The sequence below is a fragment of the Stegostoma tigrinum genome, chromosome 4 (genome assembly GCF_030684315.1).
Source record: "Stegostoma tigrinum isolate sSteTig4 chromosome 4, sSteTig4.hap1, whole genome shotgun sequence".
Lineage (NCBI taxonomy): Eukaryota > Metazoa > Chordata > Chondrichthyes > Orectolobiformes > Stegostomatidae > Stegostoma > Stegostoma tigrinum.
The window spans coordinates 1,886,319-1,901,538 of record NC_081357.1 but is presented as its reverse complement, the minus strand read 5'-3'; the positions used below and the strand labels follow the sequence as shown (position 1 = coordinate 1,901,538).

At 43.7% G+C, this 15,220-nt stretch overlaps 1 protein-coding gene across 2 annotated transcripts in view; it reads right to left on the bottom strand.

Moving 5' to 3' along the window:
* The window catches only part of zmp:0000000755 (phosphofurin acidic cluster sorting protein 1), a 335,491-nt gene that overhangs the window by 135,125 nt on the left and 185,146 nt on the right, over positions 1-15,220 (bottom strand). For both annotated transcript variants that reach the window (XM_059645081.1, XM_059645082.1), the window contains exons 4-6: positions 6,735-6,860; positions 6,382-6,544; positions 3,269-3,360 (exon numbers count right to left, since the gene is read on the bottom strand). In XM_059645081.1, the coding sequence (XP_059501064.1) occupies positions 3,269-3,360; positions 6,382-6,544; positions 6,735-6,860 (381 nt within the window). The remainder of the gene's footprint in view (positions 1-3,268; positions 3,361-6,381; positions 6,545-6,734; positions 6,861-15,220) is intronic.

Genomic DNA, 15,220 nt, shown 5'->3' with positions numbered 1-15,220 from the left:
TCTTTTTCACAAAATAAAAGCCTTCGCAGTAGATTATTAGCTAGCCCCTAAACATTCAGGCCAAGGATGCACTTAACTCTCAGGAAATGATCCTATCAGAGTAATCCACACTCTCATTATTTACAGCTCAGTTAGAGAGCTTATGCTCATTTTTGCCTGTGCCACCTCTTACAGTGATCTTATTCTTCTCCCTCCCTTTGCTCTTTCCATGTAAAATGTCCCCTTCAAGTATTTCTACAAATCATTTGGAAAATGATTAGCAAATCTGCTTCTGTTATCATTTCAGGGAATATAAATAGAAGATTTTTCAAGTAACCCCTAGTCATAGTGCCAATTGTCTTCAGTCTGTCTCCACAGGTTACAAACCCTCCTATCACTGAAAACAATTTCTCATTATTTGTTTGCTATTTAAGATGGAGAGAGTTTAAACTAATAAATGTGGACGGGGGAAGTCAATACAGTTTCAAAAACAAGTGACATGACAGAAAGTGAAGGAGCAATCAGGAATCCTACTTCAGACATGGCAGATAATGCCAAGAATGTAAAAAGTGTATTGAATAAACTAGAAGAGAGAAATAATTAACAGGTGAATAAATTGTCGCTGCTGATGGATAGGTTACAGTGAATGGCCCAATTAAGAGTTTAATGTATGAATACTCAGAATGCAAGGAATAAACTAAGTGAGCTGCAGGCACAATTTAAAATGGGAGATGGCAATATAGCATCCATCACCGAGACATGGCTATAGAATGGTCGGCTCTGGGAACTACATGTACCAGGATATAAGGTTTACAGGATGGACAGTGTGAATAGAGGAGGAATTCGATACAATGTGGAGTTGGAGGAACACAGCAGGTCAGACAGCATCCAAGGAGTGGGTAAGTCAATGTTTCGGGTTGGGGGCCTTCATCAGGACTGGGGAGAGGGAAGGGAGCTCAGGAATAAATAGAGGGAGGAGGGGTGTGGCTGGGAGAAGGTAGGTGGGATGGTGAAGGGTGAGGCAGGGAGGGTTGGTACAGATTGGTCAAGGGAAGGGTGGGGCGGATAGGTGAGAAGCAAGGTGAACAAGTTGTGTCAGGTCAAGGAGGGCGGGATGAGAGGGAGGGCTGGACATGGGATGAGGTCAGGGGTGTAGAGATTTTGAATCTGGTGAATTTTATGTTTAGGCCATTGGGCTATAAGCTCCACCCCATATACACACCACCCACCTCGCGAATCTCCAAATCAAACACATCATCGTCCATCATTTTCGCCATCTGCAATCGGACTCTCCCAAAGAGATAATTCCTTACCCACCCCTATCTGCTTTCCATAGGGACCACTCACTCTGCAACTCTTTGTCCGCTCCACACTCCCCACCAACACTTCCATCACGTTTCCCTGTGACTGCAGGAAGTGCTCCAACTTACCTACATCACCCACTCACCTCCATCCAAGGCCCCAAACAATCATTCCAAATCCAGCAGGGAATCATCTGTACGTTTTCTTACCTGGTCTATTGCAACCATTGCTCAAGGTGTGGTCTCCTCTATATCAGAGAGACCAAATGCAGCCTTGGTGACCAATTCATGGAGCATCTGCGCTCTGTATCTCCAATCAACACCACGTTCCGGTTACCAGCCATTTCAACCACCTCCCTCCCACTCCCTCAATGATATGTCCATCCTGGGCCTCCTCCAATGTCACAGTGAGGCCACATGTAAACTGGAGGAACCACACCTTATATTCTACCTTGGCAGATTACAACCCAATGGCTTCAACATAGAATTCACCAGCTTCAAAATCTCCCCACCCCAACCTCAACCCATGCCCAGCCCTCCCTCTCATCCCCACCTCCGTGACCTGACACAACTTGTCTATCCTCCTTCTCACCTGTCTGCCCCACCCATCCCATTGAACAATCTCCACTACGCCCTCCCTGCATCCACCTATCACCAATCCACCCATCTACCTACCCCCAGCCCCGAACTCTCCCTCTATTTATTCATGAGCTACCTCCTCGCCTCCCTGGTCCTGATGGAGGGTCCCGAGCTGAAACATCAACTTTCCTGCTCCTTGATGCTGTCTGGCCTGCTGTGCTTCTCCAGCTCCACGCTGTATTGACTCTGACTTCCAGCATCTGCAGTTCTTGCTATCTCCACTTCAATTGAGGGAGATTATAAAGAGAGGAAAACACGTAGTGGAGATCTTTCAGGAAATGGCAGGTCCCTGGGGAGTGTCGTTGAACGGAGAGATCCAAGGGTGCAGGTAAAGTGGTAACACAGGTAGACAGGTCGATGAAGAAGCCATTTGGCACGCTTGTCTTCATCAGTCAGAACACTGAGGACGGGAGTTGGGAGATCATGTTACGGCTGTACAAGACATTGGCGAGGCCACTTTTAGAATACAATTGTCGTTGCCCTGCTAGAGGAAGGATGATATTAAACTGGAAAGGTTGCAAATAAAATTACAACAATGTACCAAGACATGAGAGTTCGAGTTATAAGGAGAGGCTGGGACTTTATTTTTACTGGATCGTAGGAGGTTGAGGGATGACCTTATACAGTTTTATAAAATTATAAGGGGCATGGATACAGTGAATAGTCAAGGTCTTCTCCCAGGGTAGGGGAATCTAAAACTAGAGGGCATAGGTTTATGGTGAGAGGGGAAAGATTTAAAAGCTTCTTGAGGGGCAACATTTTCAAACAGAAGTTGGTGTGTGAATGGAATGAGCTGCCAGAGGAAGGGGTAGAGGCTGGTAAAGTTACAATGTTTCAAAGATATTTGGACAGGTACATGAATATAAAAGGTTTGGGGGGGATACGGGCCAAACACAGGCAAGTGGGACGAGTTTAGTTTGGGAAACGTGCTTGTCACGGATGAGTTGGACAGGAGGGTCTGTTTGCACGGTCTATGGCTCTAAAACATTGCCAGTTATGGAACATGCAGCCAGTTTCCGACTGCTTCCTTTTACAAAGAGCTGGCCATGAATCATGGTGTAACAACTTTAATGGGGCGAGACAACACAAGGCAGGACAGGCTTCTGTTTGATTCACCCTGGTTTTTAAGCAGGGGAAATGCTGAGACTAGGGGAGAGGAATTCCCTGCTCAGAATCGAGCACAGCTGATACCTTTAGGACCATTTCATGAACAGGCAGGCAGTAGTCATCATGGTGTGAACATGATGTTTCCTGGCAATGGCTATCCTGGCTAGGACACATGAGCTTGTGATGAGGCTGAAAATGGTTCTCCACTGATGGTGCGCATGCAGCTACAGAATTCTTCATACCTGGCTGGGAACTGCATCATCACTACCTTCCTGTTCTGAGGAAAAACTGTCGTCTTCATCCTCAGAGTAATTATCAATGTCTGGAGATCGATCTGCAATATGTTGAAGAAGATATTCTTCAGGACATAGCAGTAAATAAGCAAATTCTCACCAAATGCACAGTATAACAAGAGTGTGGCTGAGAGGGAGGAAAAGGAACCTCCATCTAACATAGATAATGGTTGATAGGGACATTACTCTCTCTCAGCGTTGTGTGAATTACTCTCTCTCAGGGCTGGGTGAATTACTCTCTCTCAGGGCTGGGTGAATTACTCTCTCTCAGTGCAGGGTGAATTACTCTCTCTCAGTGCAGGGTGAATTACTCTCTCTCAGTGCAGGGTGAATTACTCTCTCTCAGGGCTGGGTGAATTACTCTCTCAGTGCTGGGTGAATTACTCGCTCTCAGTGCAGGGTGAATTACTCGCTCTCAGTGCAGGGTGAATTACTCTCTCAGTGCAGGGTGAATTACTCTCTCTCAGTGCAGGGTGAATTACTCTCTCTCAGTGCAGGGTGAATTACTCTCTCAGTGCAGGGTGAATTACTCTCTCAGTGCAGGGTGAATTACTCTCTCTCAGTGCAGGGTGAATTACTCTCTCTCAGTGCTGGATGAATTACTCTCTCTCAGTGCAGGGTGAATTACTCGCTCTCAGTGCAGGGTGAATTACTCTCTCAGTGCAGGGTGAATTACTCTCTCTCAGTGCAGGGTGAATTACTCTCTCTCAGTGCTGGATGAATTACTCTCTCTCAGTGCAGGGTGAATTACTCTCTCAGTGCTGGGTGAATTACTCGCTCTCAGTGCTGGGTGAATTACTCTCTCACTGTGCTGGGTGAATTACTCTCTCTCAGTGCAGGGTGAATTACTCTCTCTCAGGGCTGGGTGAATTACTCTCTCTCAGTGCTGGGTGAATTACTCTCTCAGTGCTGGGTGAATTACTCGCTCTCAGTGCAGGGTGAATTACTCTCTCAGTTTGGGTGAATTACTCTCTCTCAGTGCTGGATGAATTACTCTCTCTCAGTGCAGGGTGAATTACTCGCTCTCAGTGCAGGGTGAATTACTCTCTCAGTGCTGGGTGAATTACTCGCTCTCAGTGCTGGGTGAATTACTCTCTCACTGTGCTGGGTGAATTACTCTCTCTCAGTGCAGGGTGAATTACTCTCTCTCAGGGCTGGGTGAATTACTCTCTCTCAGTGCTGGGTGAATTACTCTCTCAGTGCTGGGTGAATTACTCGCTCTCAGTGCAGGGTGAATTACTCGCTCTCAGTGCAGGGTGAATTACTCTCTCAGTGCTGGGTGAATTACTCGCTCTCAGTGCAGGGTGAATTACTCTCTCTCAGTGCAGGGTGAATTACTCGCTCTCAGTGCAGGGTGAATTACTCTCTCACTGTGCTGGGTGAATTACTCTCTCTCAGTGCAGGGTGAATTACTCGCTCTCAGTGCTGGGTGAATTACTCTCTCAGTGCTGGGTGAATTACTCGCTCTCAGTGCAGGGTGAATTACTCTCTCAGTGCAGGGTGAATTACTCGCTCTCAGTGCTGGGTGAATTACTCTCTCAGGGCTGGGTGAATTACTCTCTCTCAGTTTGGGTGAATTACTCTCTCTCAGTGCTGGGTGAATTACTCTCTCTCAGTGCAGGGTGAATTACTCGCTCTCAGTGCTGGGTGAATTACTCTCTCAGTGCAGGGTGAATTACTCTCTCTCAGTGCAGGGTGAATTACTCTCTCAGTGCAGGGTGAATTACTCGCTCTCAGTGCAGGGTGAATTACTCTCTCAGTGCAGGGTGAATTACTCTCTCAGCGCTGGGTGAATTACTCTCTCAGTTTGGGTGAATTACTCTCTCTCAGTGCTGGGTGAATTACTCTCTCTCAGTGCTGGGTGAATTACTCTCTCTCAGCGTTGGGTGAATTACTCTCTCTCAGTGCAGGGTGAATTACTCTCTCTCAGGGCTGGGTGAATTACTCTCCCTCAGTGCTGGGTGAATTACTCTCTCTCAGCATTGGGTGAATTACTCTCTCTCAGTGCAGGGTGAATTACTCTCTCTCAGGGCTGGGTGAATTACTCTCTCTCAGTGCAGGGTGAATTACTCGCTCTCAGTGCAGGGTGAATTACTCTCTCAGTGCAGGGTGAATTACTCTCTCAGCGCTGGGTGAATTACTCTCTCAGTTTGGGTGAATTACTCTCTCTCAGTGCTGGGTGAATTACTCTCTCTCAGCGTTGGGTGAATTACTCTCTCTCAGTGCAGGGTGAATTACTCTCTCTCAGGGCTGGGTGAATTACTCTCTCTCAGTGCAGGGTGAATTACTCTCTCTCAGGGCTGGGTGAATTACTCTCCCTCAGTGCTGGGTGAATTACTCTCTCTCAGCGTTGGGTGAATTACTCTCTCTCAGTGCAGGGTGAATTACTCTCTCTCAGGGCTGGGTGAATTACTCTCTCAGTGCAGGGTGAATTACTCTCTCTCAGCGTTGGGTGAATTACTCTCTCTCAGTGCAGGGTGAATTACTCTCTCTCAGGGCTGGGTGAATTACTCTCCCTCAGCGCTGGGTGAATTACTCTCTCTCAGGGCTGGGTGAATTACTCTCTCTTAGGGCTGGGTGAATTACTCTCTCTTAGTGCAGGGTGAATTACTCTCTCTCAGTGCAGGGCGAATTACTCTCCCTCAGTGCAGGGTGAATTACTCTCTCACTGTGCTGGATGAATTACTCTCTCTCAGTGCAGGGTGAATTACTCTCTCTCAGGGCTGGGTGAATTACTCTCTCAGTGCTGGGTGAATTACTCCCTCTGTCCTGAATGAATTACTCTGTGAGTTTTGGGCAAATTACTCTGAGTGCTAGGTACAGTATTCACCCTTTCGCTTTCTATGTGTATTTGCTTGCATACAGGTGATGACCTCTGTTTTTCACAGAGAACCTGCTGCTCAGTTAGTTGGATATTTCCAAGTGTTTGAGGAAATTCACATTGCTGTCGTATTCACCATAAGATTACCTGTCTGAAATGCTTTCCCTATTTGATAAATACCTTGACACACATGTGAATATTGAGGACGAAATCCACATCCTCACTTAACCAAGTTATGTACCTGAGGCTTTTGTCTTAGGCCCTGTTTGTACATTGCTATCCTCATGGTCGATTGGTTGGCTGGAAAGAGAGTAGATACTGATTTCAGCGACCCGCACTGAAGAATCTTTCATGTTGGAGTGTAGTCCAAGTACTTGTCCCCCATCTGTGGGATGCTGCATGACCTGACAATGAATGAAGAATGAGAACACCATAGCATTGCAAGACTGAATGATTCAAGTTTTTCACAAGAGGAAGAGGAGAATATGAGATTGGATGTGACAATGTATTCAGGCAGGCCAGCCTGTGATTGAGAAAATGAATGACAAGGGAATCTGTAGCAGTTCTCAATAATGTTGGACAGTGAAAACATACCTCCGCCATATCGATTGCCCCCAGTGCCAGAGTCTTGTAACCCAGAATTGTCCGGTTCTTGTATCTTTTCCTCCTCTGTAGCATTATCTGTAGTTTGTTTGCATCTCTCTTGAGGAAGTGGGGATACTGACAATGGAATAAAACACAACTAACTTCAATCCATCAGGACCTGAACAAGAATGAAATTACCTCATTGGACACATTGTTTCACTCAGTCTTCTGAGAAATCAAACTCTTCCTCATCTGCTTATTTCTGCCTTCATTGCTTTTGAAAATGCAGAAGGAACAATAAAACAGTAAACACGTCTCAGAAGCATCAATCAAATAGAATTATAGATTCAGTCTGGAAATCAGTCCAACATAACACTCAAATTTCAATCAGAAACTGAGTAGGCTCAACTCTATTTAACGTGAGTCACTTTATCAAGTAGATTTACTGTCAGTATATAGCTGACTAATGATCTGTTTCCTGGACATGCTGTAGAAGACAGAGCTGGTAACATCCAGGTGCTGCCACTGGGCTAGTAGTCCAGATGCTCAGGTTAATACTCCACACACACATGCAGCTGGGAGAATTTAAATTCAATTAATAGCTTGAATTGAAAATGTATCTTAGTGACCATGAATTTCTTATTAACTGTAAAAACCCATCTGGTTCAACTATACGCTTTAGAGAAGCAATTCTGCCACCCTTACAGCAATAGTCACAGGGGGCTCCAGTGTCAGGAGATTAGGCAGCTGTTTCTGTGGCAGTAGATGTAATTCCAGGATGGTGTGTTGTCTCCCTGGGGCACAGGTCAAGGATGTCACAGAGTGGCTGTGGGACATACTCTGTGGGAGGATATATTGGTACCAGAGATATGGGTGGGAAGAGCAATGAGCTCCTGAAGGCGGATTTTATTGAGTTGGGAAGGAAAATAAAAAGCAGGACCTCGAACAGTAATCTCGGGATTACTCCCACTACCACGTTCTCATGAACATAAGAACGGGAGCATTGACCAGTTGAACACGTGCCTGGGGAACAGGTACGGGGGGAGTGCATCAAATCTCGGAGGCACTGACCCCGGCTGTGGGGCAGGTGGGATCTGTACTAGTTGTACCGGTTATACTTTAATGGGACTGGGACTGGTCTCCTCACAGGGAGATTTGCTGGTGCTGCTGGGATAGGTTTAAATTGGCTCGTTAGGGCAGTGGGAATCTGAGCGGTAACCCGAATTGGAAAGAAGTGAAGTTGGTAACAGGAAATTTCACAATGCTGGGGAGCTTAGACAGCAGAAGGAACAAAGCTAAGCACCGAATGTGCACCAACAGTGAAATGATGTCAACTAAACCCAGTTAAGGGCACTCTCCCTGAATTCACACAACATTCACATCAAGACAGACATCTAAAGGCACAATTAGAGATTCATGGGTATGCTCTGATTGTCATTACAGAAACATGGCTGCACGGTGACCAGGACTGGGAACTGAATATTCAAGGATATTCACCATTTAGGAAGGACAGACAAGAGGAAAAGGAGGTGAAGTCGCGCTGATCATTAAGGATGTGATTAGTAAGGGAGGATACCAGATCGGGACAACGACGTGTGACTCGGACTGAGTGGGAGCAAGTAAAATAGAGGGGAATGAGATAGTGGCAGTGTGGGGCACGGTATTAATCAGGAGATGAGCAAATCTTGGAGTGTGGCAACACAGTTATGATGGGTAACTTCAATCTGCACAAAGGCTGAGTAAACCAACTAGCCTCTAAAGCTGTGGAGGATAGGATTGTGGCGTATACGAGGGATGGTTTTCTAGAGCACTAGGTTGAGAAGTTGACTGGAGGACAGGGTACTTTGGATCTAGCATCATGCAATGAAAAAAGGCTAATTAGCAATCCTGTAAAAGATCCTTTAGGAATGAGTGACCACAATATCATAGAATTTTATATTGTTTGAAAGTTCAGTCTGAAACAAGGGTGATAAATGTGAATCTGGGAAATGATAAAAGGGGGAGGTACAGATTGGCTGATAAGGATTTGGAAAATACACCACAAAGCATGACTCTACATAGGAAATAGATAAGCTGTAAAGAATTATTACACAGCTTCCAGCAACGATATATTCCATCAAAGTAGAAGAATTCAAAAAGGTTCAGTCAACCATAGCTAATAAAGGAAGTCAGGATTGTAAAGAATTAAATGATAAGGCCTAGATTATTGTTAGAAATAGTAATTAATCTGAGGTTTGGGTATTTTATAGAGTACAACAAAGAATAATTGAGAAACCGTTAAGGAGAGGGAGACTAGTATATGAATCAGAGATAGTAGGAACTGCCGATGCTGGAGAATCTGAGATAACAAGGTGTAGAGCTGGATGAACACAGCAGGCCAAGCAGCATCAGAGGAGCAGGAAAGCCGATGTTTCAGGTCTAGACCCTTCTTCAGAAGAAATTTTCTGAAGAAGGGTGTAAACTCGAAATGTTAGCTTTCCTGCTTCTCTGATGCTGCTTGGCCTGCTGTGTTCATCTAGCTCTAAACCTTTTAATCAGTATTTGAATGTAATTTAGCAAAAAAGATATAAATGGAGTGTAAAAACCTCCACAAGTACATAAAAAGTGTTTGGCTAAAACGAATGTGGGTCCAATACAGGCAGAGTCAGGAGACTTTGTTTTGGGGAATAGAGAAAGGCACAGAAGCTAAATGATTAATTTGAGTCTGTTTTCACTAAGGGAGAGACTAGAATCTCCCAGAATTCGAGATCCAAGTGGCTCGGGCAAATGAGGAATTGAAGGGTATTGACATTAGTAAGAAGGTTATACTGGAGAAATTAATGGGCTGAAAGTTGATTAGGTTCCCAGATCTGGACAGTCTACATGGCAGAAGGTGGATACAAGTGGTTATAGGGATTGTGAGACAGTTGATGCATTACGATCCAAACTTCATAAGATTCTGGAATAATTCAGGAGTATTAGAACGTAGCAAACGTCACCCTTCTGTTTAAGAAGGGAGCATGAGGGAAAACAGGGTACTACAGGCTTGTTTGCCTTAAATCAGCAGAATCATTGAATCGTAGAATTTTACAATGCATTTGGCCCATTGCGTCTGTGCCGATTCCCGAAACTCAGCTAATCCCATTTTCTGGCCCTATCTTCATAACCCTCCAAATTCCATTCCCTTTTGAAACCTCCTCTGGAATCTGCCTCCACTACTCTTCCAGGCAGTGGATTCCAAATCCTAACAACTCTCTGAGTAAAGAAGTTTCTCCTCATTTCACTGCTAGATCTCTTGTTAATAATCTTGAATAGTGAGCTGTAATTAGTGACATACCGTCAGTGGAAACAGAATATCCTTCACTCCATCAAAATTGTTCATAATTTTGAACACATCAGTAAGGTCAATTCTTAACGTTCTCTTCAGTAGATAGAAAAAGTTAGAATCTACGAAATAGGGTGTGATAAACAGACACCTTGTTGATAATGTTCTGATTGCATATTGTGGGCATGAATTTGAGAATGGGAATCGTGTTTGACAATCTTGTTGGAGTTTTTTTGGAAACATTATGACCAAAATTGATAAAGGAGTGTTTATGGATGTAGTATATGTGGATCTTCAGAAGGCTTTTGGTGAAGTTCTCCACAGAAGCTGGTTAGAAAATTGAAAGCACACAGCACAGGAGACAATGTACTGGTATGAATACAGCATTGGCTAACTGGTAGAAAACAGAATAAATGGGTCATTCTCGTGTTCGCAGGCTATGACTAGTGGGGTGCCACAAGGATCAGTATTTGAGCCCCAGCTGTTCCTGTTCATATATATACACCAATGATTTGGATGTGGGGACCAAATAGAATATTTCCAAATGAGATTCTGTTGTGAGGAAGGGGGTTATGTATATTGCCTTTAGGAGGATTTGCACAGGCAGAGTTGAATAGGTTAGAACATGGCAACTGGACTGGAATGTGGGAAAATGTGAGGTTATTCACTTTGTTAAGAGAGTATGGGTAGAGTATTTGTTAAATGGTAAAGACTGGAAAGTGTAGATTTACTTATTAAATGGTAAAATATGGACAAACAAAGGTATCGTTGTGAACAAATCACTGAAGGTGAACATGCAGGCACGGCAAGCTATGAGGAAGGCTAACGGATTTTTAGCCTTTATTGGAAGAGAATTTGAGTGCAGGAACAGTGAAGTCCTGATTCATTTATGTGGGAACTTGGTTAGACCTATATCTGGAGCACTGTGCGCAGTTTTGGTCTCCTTTTCGCAGGAAAGATATTATTGCTATCGAGGGAGTGTAACAAAAGTTCACCAGACTGATCCCCGGGATGATGGGACTGTCCTGTGCAGAAAGGTGAGCAATCTGGGTCTGTATTCTGTATAGAGTTGCAAAGAATGAGAGGTAATCTGGTTGAAACTGACAAAATACTGAAAGTTAAAGCAGGGTAAACGCAGATAAGGCATCTCCCCTGATTGGAGAAACTAGAACCAAGGGCATAATTTAAAAATGAAGGAGATATCATGAGGTCCGAGATGAGACAAAATTGTTTTCCTTAGAGGGTTGTGAATCTTTGGAATCCTCTAATAAAGAGAGCTGTGGAAGCTCAGTCATTGAGCATATTTAAGGTAGAGATTGATAGACTTCTGATGCCAAGTGTGGTACCATTTTATGGGGATGGAGAGGAATATAAGGCATGGAGGTGTTCAATCAGCCATGACTTGCTGAATGGTGGACAAGGTCAGAAATCACATGACACCAGGTTATAGTCCAACAGGTTTATTTGAAAACACAGCTTTCTGAGCCTTGTTCCTTCTTTAGGTATTCCAAAAGCTTGTGTTTTCAAATAAGCCTGTTAGACTATAACCTGGTGTCGTGTGATTTCTGATCTTATCCAGGCCGGTCCCACACCGGTACCGCCACATCATTACTGAACGGTGGGGCAGGATCAATGGGTGAGTGGCTTACTTTTATTCCTGTTACCCAGTGTAATCTTCATGTGACTCTAATTTTAATTATTCTCTGGAAGGCTTTAGCAAGCCTCACAGTTCAAAGGAAAGTGAAGACGGGTAATAGATACTAGCTTTACCAGTGATAACCTCATTCATGGAGGAAGTAAAGAACGAGTGGGTAGGGCTAGATAGGGCAAGTCCCACATTCCAACTTCCCAGGCTGACCGCTCTCATCTCATCTCCTGAAAATTATGGAAGCTCAACATTAACCAGGCCTTCCTTGAGCGTGAGTATAACGGGCTATTTCACTAATTTCATGTCCAGTCCTTTCCTCAATCACCTTTCCGTCAAGAAGCACTCGATTGTGAGCAGCAGCCCTCTGTTTCCACAAGACAGCGAAGCCAACTGCACATACTTGACCTTCTGATCAGCTCAGTGTCACAGAATAAGACCGTAAGATGTAGAAGTAGATGTAGGCCATTCAGCCCATTGAGACTACTCCACAATTCAATGAGATTATGGCTGATCTGATAATCTTCAACTCCACTTTCCAGTCCTTTCACCATAACCCTTGATACCGGTATTGATTAAAAATCTGTCTATCTCAGCCATGAATATACTAGGGCGGCACGGTAGTTCAGTGGTCAGCACTGCAGCTTCACAGTGCCAGGGACCTGGGTTCAATTCCAGCCTTGGGCAACTGTCTGTGTGGAGTTTGCACATTCTCCCCGTGTCTGTGTGGGTTTTCTCCGGTTTCCTCCCACAGTCCGAAGATGTGCAGGCTAGGTGGATTGACCATGCTAAACTGCCCACAGTGTTCAAGGGTGTGTGGGTTATAGGGGGGTGGGATGCTCCAAGAGGCGGTGTGGATTTGTTGGGTCGAAGAGCCTGTTTGCACACTGTAGGGAATCTAATCTAATGCTCCAGCCTCAACAGCTTTCTGTGGTAAAAAATTCTACAGATTCATTACCCTCTGAGAGAAGAAATTCCTCTGCATCTGTCTTAAATGTGTGACCCCTTATTCTGAGATGATGCCCTTGGGTCCTAGACTCTTCCACAAGGGAAAACAACCTCTCTGCATCAACTCATCAAGTCCCCTAAGTATCTCGTATGCTATAATAAGGGCGCCTCTCATTCTTCTAAATTCCATTGAGTACAGGCCAATCTACTCAACCTCTCCTCATAAGACAGTCCCTCCAGATCTGGGATCAGCTGAGTGAACCTTCTCTGGACTGCCCCCCCAGTGTCAATATATCTTTCCTTAGATAAGTGGCCCAAAACTGTTCACAGTATTCTAGCTGAGGTGTACTGACTAGTACCCTGTACAGTTTTAACAAAGCTTCCCTACTTTTATACATTATTCCCTTTGAAATAAAGACCAAAATTCCACATACCTTCATTATTAGCTGCTGAATTTGGGGACTAGCTTTCGGTGACTTGTGCACAAAGACTCCCAAATCCTCTTCTGTAGCTCCCTACAGTGCTTCTGCATTTAAGCATTTAACCATTTACTCCTCTATTCTTCTTGCTAAGGTGCATAACCCCACATTTCCCTACATTATACTCTGTCTGCCAAGATTTTTCTGACTTGCTTAACCTGTCCATATCCCTGTGCAGACTTTTTATGTCATCCTCACCATTTGCCTTTTTGAAAATACTACCTTATCCCAATTCTCTGTTTTCTATTAGTCAACCCCAGTCTATCCTCTATCTATACAAACATACTACATCCAACTCCTAGAGCTTTTATAAGCTTAATGTGTGATACCTTATCAAAAGCCCTCTGAAAATCCATGTACATCACATCCACTGCTTCCCCTTTATCTGTCCTGCTTTTTAGCTCCTTAAAGAGTTCTAGTAAATTTGTCAGGATTTCTCCATCATGAACCCAAGTTGATTCAGCTTGATCATATTATGTATTTCTAAATGATCTGCCACAACATCTAAGATTTTCCAAATAACAGACAGTAAGCAAACTGGCCAGTAGTTACCTGTTTTCTGTCTTTCTTTTCTAAATAAAGACATTACATTGGCAGTTTTTTAATTTTGTAGAGCTTTTCCAGACTCTAAGGATTCCTGGAAGGTTACTACCTGTGCATCCATTATCCCTGTAGTTACTTCCTTTAATATCCTCAGATGCACCAAATCAGGTCCAGTGACCCTACCTGTGTTGAGATCAATTAGTTTCCCAAAAAACTTTCTCTAGTGATAGTTATTATATTTATTTCCTCCCATTCTTTTGACCCTTGATTATTTAGTAATTTTAATACGGTGTCTTCTCCTGTGCAGTCTGATGCAAAGCATTTATTTACTTCCTCTGTCATTTCCTGGTTTCCCCATTATTATTTCCCCAGTCTCATTCTCTAAAGGGCTTATGTTCACTTTGGCTTTTCTCTTCCCTTTTATAGGTTTAAAAAAGCTCTTACTGGCCATTTAGATATTACTTTCAAGGTTACCCTAAAAGTTTATCTTTTCCCCTTTTATTATTTTTGCTTGGTTTTTAAAGCTTTCCCACTCTCTAGCTTACTATTATTTAAATTATTATTTAAAGTTTGCCATGTTGTATGCTTTCTTCATTCAATTTGGCGCTATCCCTAACTCCCTTGGCTAATCATTGTTGGTGTATCCCCTTCCTCGAGTCCTTCTTCCTGACTGAGATATGTCCTTACTGCAAGCATTGAACTATTTTTTTAAATGGCTGCCATTGTTTCTCAACCATCTTTGCTGAAAAGCTCTTTCTCCAGTGCATTGCAGCTGGCGCTGCCCTCATTCCTTTGTAACTGCCGTTATTCAAGTTTAATATAGTTGTTTCCAACCCAAGATCCTCCATGTTATGGTCACTGTTTTGGAGGGGATCTTCTACTCTGACATAATTTATTAATTCTGCCTCATTATGCATAATCAGATTCAAAATAGTTTGGTGAAATAATAATGTGCATCTAGGGAATGGCACTGAAGTGAATAAATATGTCGTGTTAGCCTTCATACACCAATATATTCCAGTAGTATAAAATAAGCAAGTTCTCAGACAGCGCCTTCCAAACTCACAACCACTTCTATCTAGAAGATAAAGACATGGGAACACCACCCCTCCAAGCCACTCACCATTGTGACTTGAAAATATACCACTGGTCCTTCAGTGTCACTGGGTCAAAACCAGTGAATTCCCTCCCTAAGGGCATTGTGGGTCTACCTAAAGCACATAGATGTAGCAGTTCAAGAAGCTCACCACCACCTTCTCAAGGGGGCCACGAGACATGGGCAAGAAATGTTGGCCCAGCCAGTGACACCCATGCCCCAAGAATGAATAAAACAACTTAAAAATTCCTGGTTGAATCCACAACATATAGTTCTAGGAAATGTTCCTGAATACAAAAATTATTTTTTACTTGTACACATATGGGTTCTACAGCTTTCAATTCACAATCACTTCTTGCTATAAACACAGAGAATACTGGAGAAACTCAGCATTTCTGGCAGCTGGAGAAGAGAGTCATACTGGCCTCAAAACATTACCTCATTTTCTCTCTCCAATGATGCATCGAGTTTCTCAGCATT